Source organism: Athene noctua, chromosome 7, assembly GCF_965140245.1.
Source record: "Athene noctua chromosome 7, bAthNoc1.hap1.1, whole genome shotgun sequence".
Lineage (NCBI taxonomy): Eukaryota > Metazoa > Chordata > Aves > Strigiformes > Strigidae > Athene > Athene noctua.
Genome location: NC_134043.1, coordinates 28,998,318 through 29,012,218, shown reverse-complemented (window position 1 = coordinate 29,012,218; position 13,901 = coordinate 28,998,318). Strand labels below are relative to the sequence as shown.

The following is a 13,901-nucleotide window of genomic DNA, read 5'->3' as shown; positions in this document are numbered from 1 at the left end:
GGGCAGCACTGACTCAAATCAACATCGTCGCCAATTCTCACGGCAATGGCTGGTACGAGCCGGAGAAGAGCATAGCGTTTTCCTGCAGCCGGGCAGGCATGACAGACCCTGCGAATGCCACGGTTTCTTCAGCTAAGGACTATAAAAGGTCTCCATCTAATCTCCGAGCTCGTGAAATACCACGCAGGTAATGGCCTGCAGTTATCAGTAACTGGCAACTTAATCTTAGTCAGCTGTGGGGCAATGCCGCCTCTTCAAGTTAAGGCCAGAACGCATCAATCAATCAATAATCCCTAAAAATATACGCTGGCTATATTGATTCTCATTGCTTTTCATCCTCAGGTTACCGTTAGCGGTTTGCTCAAATATAGTGCTGCTGAGGTGTTAATTTGACTACTCAAGGCCATTGACCATTATCTAGAGGACTAAATAAACTGTTAAAGTATCAGAAAAAATCTTAAAAGCCACATTGACTGAAGATGACACAAAAAATTATTTGACAGCACCACAAAATGAATTGCCTTAAGAAAGAAAGAAACGATGTGCCATGACACAGAATAATGTAAAGTAAAATAACTTTAGTTCTGCTCTTAATACTGCTCTCCGTTTACAACAGCAGAAATTAATTTAACCAATTAACTAACAGAAGCCTTTCAGACATGCAAACTGAGCAAATGGGTATGATGTTTTCTAAACAGACCTACCAAAAAGAAACACTGCTACTTTGGGGGGCCCCTTTTGTTTTCAGATGCCAGCAGTTGTTAAACTTGCTGCCATAGATCACAATGACTTCTGATTGCCCTCAAAGCCAGAGAAGACATTCCACCAAGGACAGCAAGCTGAACCCAGGCTACATGATGCTTCCAGCTAGCTGCCTACTTTCTCCCAGCTGAGAATACTGAAGACAACAGGCAAACATCTCTTCTGCAGTCATACTCTGCCTGCTTGGCCCTTTTTTCGTGGGAATAAGGACATACGGATCAGATTGAGGGAAAGACAGAAGGTGCTGGCTGCTGCTTCCGTGAAACTGAAACTCAAACTCACATCATTGAAGTCTACCACAGTTACCTCAAATACTTCACTAAAAGACCACAGAGCATGTGGCTGCATGGTTCCTCCCTAGGATGACCCTAAAGTTAAAGGTGTGGCTCATGTTAGGTATGTAACACTGTGGATATCAAAAACATGGAGTTTGAGGATTTTCAAATGTCTCTAACACAAGAGACGGTCATCCTGTCACACACACACAAAATGCTTTTCTACTACCTAGGTTGTATTTCAAAACTACCATGTTTCATTATCAGTGTATTAAATAAGAAAACATATATGAATGTTGTTACTGAATTTATCAGTTAGTACCCTGAGAGATAAATCCCCCATGCTTTTTTTTATAGCTGCCTGCATGCAAAGTGAGAGTACAAATCTCCCTGTCCCTAAAGCAGGTGTTTTCCTCTTGATTTCCACAACTGCAAAGTATTTTCCCAGGTGAACGGAAAACAAGCACAGGAAGAATGACAGAGGAACCATTTTACTCTGCCAAGTTTCCGCCACACCAAAGCACCTGAGCAGGCAGGTTCTGGAAGCCTGCCACGCAGGCAAGGTCAGCTCTGCTCTGGCAGCAACAGAAGGTTGAGCCAGACTCTGAACTTGCTTTGGACTGTGCTTCTCTCCTGGGATTGCAATGAAATTGCCAATGCTGCAATGCTGTCTTCTTGGCCAAGAAACCTCACCAAGAAGACAGAGCGATCAAACTGCAGGAGACAATTAGGGCCTCCTGTGGCTGGGGTCAGTTGGACTGTGGAGAGAGAGAAACCTCTTCATTGGAGTTACATTTTTTACATCATGGCACTAGGTGAATGGGACTCAAAGCTCACATCAAAACCACTCATCTCAGGGTTGCCATGTGTCGTAACAGTAACATTTTAAAAAATACCTGCTCCCTCCTAGACAGCCTCCCCACTACCTGGCCCAACCGCCACCCTTTTCTAACACACAACATACCAAACAAGAGATTGTCCGAGAGCAGAGTCTTTCCATGTCTATAATGGTACACATTAAAAATATCACACTGTCTCATTTTGAGCTATTAAACTTCTCAGAAGAAGCCTGTTTTTCCAACACGACGAACTGGGCCAGGCCCAGGATCCTTCCCAGATCTGTCCCTGGTTTACACTGAGCTTCCCAGAAAAACACCTTCATTTTGTAGCAGTTTTTCCTCACCGTTCAATCAGACAAAACACTCCTAAGGCTTAGCTTACTGAGGCTGAGATAGTGTTTCCTGATCTGAGGTGAAATAAAAATTATTATGGAAAAGAAAGTTTATGGTTGCACCTCTGGATGACATTTTAAAGACTGTGGGTGGCATATTTCTTGAAATGCAATTCCAATTTCATGAGCTGACCTATTCGACCCATAAAACCTATTGCTCACCCTCAGCAACAACTGCTTCCGAAAAACAAAACCCAATCCCCTTCTCCCCAAACCAGGCCAAAACCCCCAAACCCCTGGCAGACTGGTAAATGGATGGTGCCTTGACTTTTGTGCCTCTACGTGGCAGTCAGACATTTTTATTGCAAAACGCCGTCTGGAAAAGATGCAAAACAAAATTGCTAAACTGCAACAAGAAGAAAGGGGGGGGGGGGGGGGGGAGAGAAAAAAAACAAAAGGCCCCCTTCCCTTTGCTTATTGAGTTCAAAGGCATAACATGCAGCACCCTGCAGCAAATGGGAAGCTACACTAATTTTAAAGCCATAAAATGCTATAAAGTGCCCTGCGGGGCAGGACTACACTGAAGCTAGTTGCACCTAAATAAGACATGGTTCATTTACTTCGCAGCTTAGCCTAATGTAATCATCAGCGGATTTCTAGCCTAGAGTTGTAACAGGCAAATAGCCGATACTGTGGAGGCGACACTCCCAGCCATTGAGGGGCCTCAGCTAGATTGCTGTTGATTAGAAAATTTTTCAGTTTTGACAAGCACTTAATGAACATAAATCGCTCCTTGATTGGTTTCCATTTGGGGCCACAGGCACACCTAAGAAGAAACAAAAGTCTCCGACTCCTCTCCCCCCTCTTCCCAGGAAGGACCTCAGAACAAACCTACCATCAGGTTACAAGCCACAGTGGAATATATTCATCAAATGTTCTTGTTAAATTATCCATCCTCCCCTCTCGCATATAAATACAGGCATAATATCATTTGGCTTCATAATATATAGTTAAGAAAAGCAATGACATGTTATTTTCTGAGGAGAACATAGGATTGAAAATGCATTCTGGAAAACACTGATCACCCTAAAGCAGTCTGTCCTGACAAAAAGAAGGTCATCTCAAATCTGTTTTATTCACATTGGGAATCAAGAACATTAAATTCAGTAATAAAAAGCACTGACTATATCTATACTGTGGTGTTAATCAGTTTGATCAGCGTTGCAGGGGCAGGGGAGTAAGTTAGGGCAACACTTTGAACCCAAAATCAGTTATTTTCATAAATTTTTCAGAAAATTCTTCTGTCTGCACTTCACTTCTCTTTCAGATTTTGTAACAAGAACTGCTGTAAAAGACAAATCAGAGTTTTACCATCCTGAGTAATTTATGCAGCATTTATATCCACAGCAGTCAGCTCTGCTGGACAGGAAGCTCTAATTTTATAAAAAAGCGTGATTAATTAATAGCTTGGCTTTTGCCATTTAAATTGCAACTCATTCTGATCCCCAAAATTTTCCCTCCCTTTCTGAAGGGGGAGTAGACACAACAAATGTGTGTTTGCGACTCCTTACTAGGTATTGCAAGTTTTCACAGCTCTGCCATAGCAGTACTGTTTGCTACAGCACCCTACCCTAATGATGGGATAAATCTTGTCGTGCCCTCTGAAATGAATGGACTTGACACTAAAAAACGCTTCACATTCGCCTTGTTTGTGCGTTTGGTGATCTGCGAGTATCTGTAACAAGCTGTGGAAACGATTGTAAGAGGTTACTGTGCATAATCAGTCTTCTCCTTCCCCATCGACTGGGATTAGATACTTGAGGTGCATTTCACAGGGTGGCTTGCTGATCATCAGTGACTACAGTCTGATTTTGTACTAGGAACAGATGCAATGCCGCTTTCAAGAAAGACTATTTCTAGTTTGGAAAGCCACAAAGCCAGGGAGTGGAAAATAATTTGCCTTGACAGCTATCCCAAATGATAGGTCTCACACTTAAGGACTACAAACACATTTTAGCTTCTATTTTCCCCGTTTGTTTTTAAGTTTTTCTCTGAAACTGATCTTCATTCCATTATATCTTTAAGATAACAAAGAAGTTTTCCAGGAAGCTATCAAGTGAATGAGTGATCTCTACAGCTTATACCACTTTATAAAACCTCTTTTGCTCTTAAAACACTGTAGGTGTTTTTATGTTTGGTATCTTTACCAAAAAAAGTTACAGCAGCATGATTAACACTTTTTCCATACAAGTTGGCTATCCTCTAGCCATCACTAGAAGCAATGTACACTCTCAGTGAAACATGCTAGAATTAAGAAAGGAAAGCTCTGGGAAATTTAAGTCACGTATGTTAGAAAGGATAATGCTGCTCTGAACATGGCTTTGATGAAAAGGCTTCCAGAAAGAGTGCCAGTTATGGTGAGCAGAAAAAATACAGCATCAGCTCATCAACTGTAATAAGCAATTACCATATACATATTGTGTAACTGTTCCTATCATTCATTTTTTTTTTATCTTAAACAATGTTTTAGGCATATTAATGGATGCAATAACTATAATAAAAACATACGCATGCTTCAGACAGATTTATCTTCATCACCACTCAAACTATATCCTCATTTTTAGTCTGCAGGGCTTGCTTTGATCACTACTCTTTCAGGAGGCAGATCTACATCTTATGTGAAAAACAATACATGCAGATGATTTTGTCAGTTCAAATACGTATTTACCAAAGCCTGACCTGAGGATTAGTTGTTCATAAGAAAGGCCAGCTAGAAGGGCTTTCAGAGCCAGCCAATATTCAGCTTCACATTCCTTTGAAGCAAAAACAGGGAAAAAAAAATGGGCATACACAATGGTATTTTAGAAATATAAGAGCATGAATAGTTCTATTAAAGCAACACAAACAACACACTTTGGAGCTATTAAACAGCCTGAGGTAACGCAACCCTGAAAATAAGGCTGAACTGAAACAATGTCTGTCGGCGGCTATTCGTAACCACAAAGGCGAGTGGCGCTCCCCTGGGTAGAGCAACACCCAGCTCCGCCACCAGACAACCCCGCTGCCAACAGGCCACGTGCAAAGACACCACGCAGCCCAGCTAGCACGGCGCTCTCTTAAAAATGAGGACAGGAAGAACACTTTTATTTGGAAGCATGCTTTCTGTTTTCAGATTATTCAGGAAAATCATAAGCATGGTCAAAAATATCAACTGCATCTCTAAAAGAAACACTACATGTTATGGAATCTGAGAAAATTGCACGGGTCTACTTCCAGATACCAACATAGAGGACATTTTCCATAGACTCTTATTTCTGACCAAGTCTGCTCTTCTTGAAGGAAATGGCCAAGCGAATAAAGCTTAACTGAAAGCCCAATCCACCCCACCCCCCAAAGTCTCAAAGAATTTTACAGGACTATGAATCGGGTCTGTTTTGTGTCATCTTCTGAGATGTGTCTATGCAATATACTGTTGAAGTTCTTGCGCAAAGTTTAGCCTAGTGTTGGATATGACTCCTTACCAGGCTGAAATTCTGCTCTTTTAAAAAAATGCATTCACTTTATTTGAGGACAGAACAACACTGCTAATGCTCCCTTTGAGTTAGCTCACGTAGGCCGCTCACCCAGTCAGCACTATTGTTAAGGAAGAGTTTCAAAACTGTGGCTGCTGCCAGATGAATTGAGCAGACCAGGTGAATTCAAGGAGATAAAAGATTGGTTTCAACCCCTCAATCACTTCTACAATCCTACACACCTCAACGCAGGTTATCAAGGCAGATCAGTGAGGACGGGAGCAAGTTAAAGAGCGGCATTACCACAATACAGACCTCAGCAAGCAAAAAATCAACGTCACTTTGTTGGTACATGGGATTTACATACCATGTGTGTTCTAGATGGGCATCAGACCTTCCTTCTCATGTATTTAAGAAGCTGTTCTTCCTCCATAAGGTGCCACAGCACCATGCTTTTATTTGAAATAAAATCTAGAACAGATTAAATATAAAAGGGGAAAAAAGTGCTCTTCCCTAAAAAAAGCTGTTTTCAGCTTTTTTTTTTTCTTCTTTTCATAAATGATGGGAAGTCATGATGATGGGAATACAAGAGCAGAAAATGGACATCCACAGCTAAAGCTTTGTCATCTACTGACCTGCAGCATGAAGGCAACCCTCTAGCAGACAGACAGTGGTGAAACGTCATCAGCTATTCATCGGGATAAGGCTCAGATAAAGAAGCAGCATGTAATGGTGCCCAGCAGGTATCCTGGTGAATACATTTCAGGAGCCCTTGCACATGGCATTCCGCCAGTAAAAGCCAAGAGATGCCTAGACAAATTCCCTCGGGTCTCTTTGGGGAGGCCGACACTGAATTTGTCGGCCAGAATTTTAGTCATCCACTCAACAGCTATACTCCAGAAGCACAAGATGAATAGGCAGCTATGGTGAACTTTGAAGCCTGTAGGTCAAAGTTCTCTCTCATTATCCCCACCATTTTCTATCAGCATAGCTCCTCAGCATCCCAAGGGATGGGAAGGTTTGAGGCTCTTGAAAAAAACTGACATGACCAAGTCAGAAACCAGTAGGGTGCTTATGTACATATATTTTTCTTTCCCCCACTTCCTTGAAAAGAAAGAATATGAATTTAGCTATTGTGTCAAACGTCAACCTGGTGGCATTAGTAGTTACTCATCTAGCTGGCACAATACAGCAGTCATTTCAACATGCTGCCCTGCCAAACAGGCCTGATCCTTCCAGGGACATATCCTCTCTAAGAAAGGTACTAATTTTTCACTTCCCACCCCAAAACCTTTCATTTTGTAGCCAGTCCTTTCAAGGAGGATGACAGCACAGATTTTTGCAATACGGACACATTCTCTGTATCAAGAACACTTCTTCCTGACTGATCGCCACTGAATGCATCTGATGGAGACAACTGATCTGCTTCTGGCCAGATCTCAAGGAGAATTTAATACAGTGTTCACTACCAGCTATTAAATATTAGAATAGGTTCTTCCAATGCAGGTGTTATGTTCTGACTCAGACCACAGTCAGGAAGGACAAAATTATCTTCTAAATTTACTTCTTCTGTCACCACTAGAGGCCAGCCCACCTTTTGCTTCACGGAATTACAACTGCAAAATTTTGTATAACCAAAATGACCTGCATACTTGAGATAACCCAAATCTAACAGCCCAGATTAGAGCCAGGCTTTTTATGAGTTTAGGAAACTGACTTCAAATGGTTAACAAAAGTTCTTTTCTTTGATGCTATTTAATGGCAAGGTTGGTAGGAATAAGGTCCTTTTTTTTCAGAACAATGTAAGAAATTATCCCAAACAGCATTTCAAGCGCAGTATTAAATTTTATCAGTTCCTTTGGCTTTTGGTGAAAAAAGCAACAAGCAGATAAACAATAACTAGCAAAACCAAATCAGAAACACATTATTAGAGTCCTGCTGAGGAAAAAAAACATTCACTTGGCAATACCCAAGTGAAATTCTGGCTTTCCTGCCTACAAAGTTTTGTACAAACTGTACTGGGAGTGCAACTGACTTCAAGTACCTGGTCCTGCCTCTTCCCTGCACTGTGGTTTGCACACACTACTGCCAGATGGATAATGAATGCTCTGCAGGGTATTTTAACAATAGTTTACTGACAATAAATAGTCTATTGACAGTACAGAAACATACTGCAGAAGTAGTGCAGTGACTCTTTGAAGGCTAAAGACAATAGAAATAAGGCATTTAACCAGCATCATTTGTAGTACAAATCATGTCACAGAGAAATTATAACACGAATGAGCAGAACCCTAGACACTCCTAGAAAGCAGATTCAGTAAAAGTGTCTCAAGAATTCTCTGAATGAGTACATGCTTTCCCCAGTAGCTTCCTGTCAGCTAGGAGCTGAGCATGGTCCCTCACCACTGCCTACCCACACACAGCCAAGGGAAAAGCAGCACGTTGCAAACCTCTCCGGTCTGTGCAAGGAGGTCTGAGCAAATGGAAATACGGAGCCCATGTACCTTTTTCTTGGGGTGGGAGGGCATGGAGGAGGAGAGAGGGAATCAATTAAAGGCTAGCAATTACTTCTTCTTTAAATGGATTTTCTCTAATCTCCAATGGATTTACCTCTAATCTCAAAGTAATTACCTCTAATCTCAATGGATTCTCACTCTGGGGGAGACTAAGCAGCTCCAGGGAAGCCTACACAGAAGAAGTATGCTATTGTCTACAAGAAGCAATGAAAAACTAACACGTGCACAGCAACCGCCAGGAACAATAAAGCACTTCCACAAAGCGAGGAAGGGACTTGGACAGACAATGGCAGCTTGCCTCCTCCTTGCTTGATGACCCAGAGTTGGCCAACACAATCTAAGGGAAACTCATGTGGGAGCTCCATGGGAGCTGCTTCAAAGGCACACAGTATCTGTGCTTCCCTTCTCTGAGCAACACCAGTAAACAATGCAGGTATTTTGGGACTACTTCACGGCAGTATTCCCCAAATTTAAAGGCACTAAGAGTAGCCAAAGAGGACACAGACAGACTTTAACAGTTTCACAAAAAGGAACAGTGAAAACCTTGCTTCAGAACACAAGGGCCAAGGGACAAGTCTTCTGATGGAAAGCAGAAATGCCTTGAAACTAGTTGTTATCTGACTTAATAAATAATTTTTAAAAGATGTGGGCATACCATCAGAAACTATAGCAAACCATTATTATGGCAGGATCTGACACTATGAAATCTGGCGTCAAGCCAGAGAAAGTGCTAATATTCAGCAGACAGGGAACAGGGCAGATGGGGTGGGCTAGTTCTGAGCTAGATTGCTGTGCCCTTTCCACCCCCAAAACCGTACCTAGGAATTGCGCTACACACACTGAGAGGGACAGACAGGATCCTTGGGCAGAGACAATGACAGATGCCTTAACACGGAAATGTTTTACGGCACATATTTTAATAGCTATGCCATTTTCAAAAGGCTACTCAGAATTACTTCTGAATAAACCATAACCACTGCACACTGACAAATACCAGAAACTTTCCTCACTCTTTACTACATCTAGGACACTTTTTCTTACAAAATGCTTCCGGTTTTTAATCCTGGGATTGACTGCAAGTCCATAAAAGCATCAGCACAAAATAAAGGCTTAAACTGTTTCAGCTGCCTCTCGGGATGCAGGGGAACCCCAGTCCCAGGGCACTGAAGGGAACTTGACCATACTCAGACTTGCACCAGGGAATTTTATTTCAGATTATTCCTTTTTGAGAGGGAGAGGAATGAAGAGAAAAAGAAGTTCCTCCACCAAAGAGGGCTCAACAAAAAATACATAAGGATGAACTCACTAATGCTGTTGTATCAGGGCCTGATGTTGCTGAATGTTCAGAGAGTGCTGTGTACTTACATGTAAACTAGGATGGTAGGTCAGCACACCGTTGTCGCACAAGGTCACGTATTTCTTCTTCCACTCTTTATTCAACGACTTGCCACTTCGCTTTAGCAGCATACCCTATTAGAGGAAAAAAAGAAAAAAGATTAAACACTCTTTTGCCAACACAAAACTATTTAAGACACAGAAAGAGACAGATATAATTGCAAACATTTTTAGATATCCTTTTCTCCTTGTTTTCCCCTGCTTCTCCCACGATGCATATTTTCTCCATTGGCAGCTTCAGTGTTTGCAATTTAGGAGGAAAAGCTCTAAGTGGGCTTTCAAAAAGCAAGTCATGTAAACGGAAAAGGCTGTAGCAGTGCTGGCTTTGTCCAATGGGTAGAGAAAACCCTTTTGCACCAAATTCCATGCCTCACAAAAGCACATTTTAATCTGACACAGAGTAAGGTTACCTAGTTGATAAAGACACCACACTCAGTGCATTTCCTAGCCCTCTAAAACAAATTATGAAACCCAGGTTGAGTGAGGATGTGGCTTGTGCTCGCTTCAGCATGTTCTTGGGGATTCCCTGTTGTCCAGGCTCAGCCTCCCCACAAGCAGGGAAGAGCACACATTTATGTTCTCATTCCCTTTGCAGTAAGGCGACACTGCAATGGAAATCCTCCTAGCCATTCAGTCCAGCAAAAGAGACACCAGTTCCAGGCAAGCGCAGCAAAATGAAAACAGAGCAAATACAAATTCTGGATAATTTAATGAGAGGTGTGATCAGAGAGAAAAGGAGGTGGGCAAGGTGACTCACCTTTCCACAAATCATATTCAACCTAAACATCAGTGATGAACGCAAACAATCAACAGTTGAGATAAAAAGTCATCATTGTGTTCAAATGGACAAGGACTACTACTGCATGTTAACCTGTTCTCAGCCTAAAAAAAAGAGAAGTAACTTAGAAAAGCAAAATACAACATGCTGTAGCACACTGAAGGTGGTAAATCAAACCATGCTCTAGCAATGCACTTCCCTAGGAAATTTTAACTTCCAAAACCAAGTCAGAAGGCAGTTCCTTATGAATTCATGTAGTACTTTGGTTATTGAAAGTCTTACAGAAATGTCCCAGTGGAGACGCTATATACAGTACTTACCACAGGGACTGACTCTTATCAGAACTTGATCTGTGTGGACGCTTATATTCATTTTATTAAATCATATTCAGAAATCAAAACCAATACAAATTTCAGTTTTCTAATCCCCATAAAATGAGTTTTTCCATTATAATTATCCATAGGATTTAAAAAAAGTGGGAAAACAGAACACAGAAAGATGCACTATCAAGTATGGTGCTTCCAACTCCCATGGAGTTGTTTTTGTTGAATCAGGTTAAAACCCTGAAAGCAAGTTATGCTGTTTTCCCATTAAACCTGGAGCTTTATAAAGCGATCCCTCTGCAGACCCAGTCCCAAAGCCACAAGGGGACAAGGGGCAGTTCTGTATAGGTAGAAGTCCTCCAGAGCTAGGCTAATTCCAGATGTCATAACTTTCAGCCGAAGTCCCTTGCCACAATCCATATGAACTCACAACTCTCCTTTTGCAACCACAGAGGTGATCCCAGCGGAAAAGCCAAGTTCGCAACTGCCTGTTCCTGGACATACACTTTGGATAAAAACTTCAGAGAACAACGCTTCACAATTCAAAGCAATCTGTGGATGGGACTGTAAAGAAAAGCTTGTGTTGGATGACTGAATTACACAGCGGTACAAACTCCGAACTTTCTGACCGTCTGGGGGTCAAACTTCTTTTTTTTGTGCTGTTCCTTGCTACAACTCAAACTTTTACAAGAGAGAATGGGGTTTCTCAAACGCTTTCTTACAAAAGCTTCCGCGAGTGCGAGTCACACATCCCAATTACCGTCTTCCAGTGGTTAGAGACACTGTTTTCTTCTATTAAAAGAATGAAAGCTTATTTCTGCCTTTGACTTGTATGTTTGTCTATAGTAGGTGATCTGTCGCTTCACCTTTCCAATCTTTCATACCTCACCTGCAGCATGTTCGTTTGCGTTTAGGGGGACCCAATTCTAGTTATCGCTGTGCTGTGGGGATCAAAAATTGCTGTTTCCCTGCACTGGTTTATTCTTCAGACCTTTTAATGGGGAAAAAGCTGTAAGGATCAGAACGGTGATTTTTTTTTTTTCCCCCTTGCCTTTTCTGAAGTTTTGAAGAAAGCAAAATAGATATATTTCACATCTTTTTAACTGTCCCTTTGCTATACAGAAAATGTGTCATTACTTACGTAATTTTCAATTCATGCCAATTTCAAACTCAATAAATAGTAAAAACCTACCACTTTTGTGATTTTTATGACACAGAAGTTTTGTTACTATCTAGATGTGAATTATGAAATTTTATTTTTGGATCTCAATGAAGAAAATTATTCAAAATGAGGTTCCACCTTGCTTTTAAAGTAGAATTCCATGCTTTCATGTAAAAAAAACACAGACCACCTCAGCATTAAATATGGACGATGTAGCTCTTTGTGCCTAACAAACCATACTTCCCAATCCACTTTCTTTAGGCACTACCTTGGCAGAAAGAATAGATTTTTGTATTATGTGAGAATTAAAAATATCATTCAGTACCTGCAGAGGAAACTGCTCTGAATAGAAGGAGCTAAGTTAAAGTGTTATGAAGCAGAGAAGCTCACATAAACCATACTTTTTTTTCCTCCAAGGCCACAGACCACCACTTTGACTGTGGTAATTATATAGAATGGTCGAGAGAAATGCTCTTAGTATTGGAGTTTAGATCAGCTATAAATGCACTTTAACATTAACTAAACTTAAAAAAAAAAAATGGCCCAGATATGACAAAAAATGTTATTTAAAAAAAAAAAAAAGAAATAGCCCTTCACTTCAGTCACATTATGTCTACGTTTAAGTCACATCAGATACTCCACTTAGGAAACAAGATACATGAGCTCCCACTGACCTTTGGTACCTCTGAGGCATTTTAGAGGTAGCTTGGGCACATCTCTAGTCACAGCCAAACAGGCCCCCATGCACACATATCACATTGGAAAAAACACATTTGGTCTCCAAACTATGCAGTAAGGGAATAAGTAAATTATCTTCTACTTCAAAATACCTTCTTCTTTTTTTTTTTTCCCTCAAAATAATCTCTGCCTCAAATTATTAACTGGATAACACAATTTCTCCTAATTTGTATGAAATCTTTCATTTGTTACAGTCTTCCACCTGCAACTGTAGCCCTGCAGTTTGGTGTAGCTGACCCAAAGCCTCCAGATTCAACACTAAGAATTTAACACCTCCAATTTCCTCACAAATTGAGAAGAATTTCACACTTCAAATTAAATTTTTTACCACCTTCCCTCCAAAATTGCAATTCTGCGTCTAATGGAGGAACGCTTCTCCTAGCAGACTGCACTAGCTTGTACTTTTAATGAGCCACAGGAAAAAGACTTCAACCAGAGTGCACGAACTTCACTTCTTGGGTTTTGCTCAAGAAACTGCGTCACCGAACAAAGCAAACGGAGGAACCGTCTGTACATACTGCAAGCTCTTTATTAGTAATGTGTATGCTACGTCTAGTCCCAGGAGGTCATTGCAAGCCAAAAGCAATGTTAAGTGTACAAGCTTTAAATAACTTACAAAGTTAATGTAATGAATGTAAGTGTTATCTGAAATCCATCACTCAGTGGCTTGCTGTAGCCTCAAGCTGTGATAAAACACCACTCATAAATTTATATTAAAACTCTGTTCAATAGCAATTATTTACCAACAAAGATTTATTGATTGCATTTGCTGTTAGAGACTGGGGCCCTAACTGAGTCAATCAGCTTACGTTGTTGAGCTTCAGGGCACCAGAAGTTACAGACTGCCATCAGGTTCTGCATCCTGATCATTACTGTGAGAGCAGGAACAGCTAATGAAAAGCCGACAGTGTAGGATTGATTGGATTTTAGCTTAAAAAAACCCAAAAACCAAACCACCCAACACCGGTCAAGGGACCACGACGCATAATATACACAGTTCATCTGAATATGCACTAATCGGCTAGTTACAAACCTTGCTTGCTTAAACAACAAATAAAGACAAATGGTGAAACAATTATGAATTTGTCTTACGGAAATATTTCAGGTTTTAAGCAGCAAATTATCAGCATTTAGAAAAGTGACCCCTTGAAGTTGCTTCATACTGCACTGAAGATGCCGGTAGGTGAGTTGCCTCAGTTTTTCAGACAGGCCAGACATGGTAGCAGAATAGACTCACATACTTTCCACAAATAAATGTCATCAAAATGC

General features: G+C 41.0%; 1 protein-coding gene across 14 annotated transcripts in view; it reads right to left on the bottom strand.

Moving 5' to 3' along the window:
* AGAP1 (ArfGAP with GTPase domain, ankyrin repeat and PH domain 1) overlaps window positions 1-13,901 on the bottom strand; it is a 396,570-nt gene that overhangs the window by 135,451 nt on the left and 247,218 nt on the right. For all 14 annotated transcript variants that reach the window (XM_074910246.1, XM_074910247.1, XM_074910249.1 and 11 more), the window contains one exon: window positions 9,602-9,706. In XM_074910246.1, the coding sequence (XP_074766347.1) occupies window positions 9,602-9,706 (105 nt within the window). The remainder of the gene's footprint in view (window positions 1-9,601; window positions 9,707-13,901) is intronic.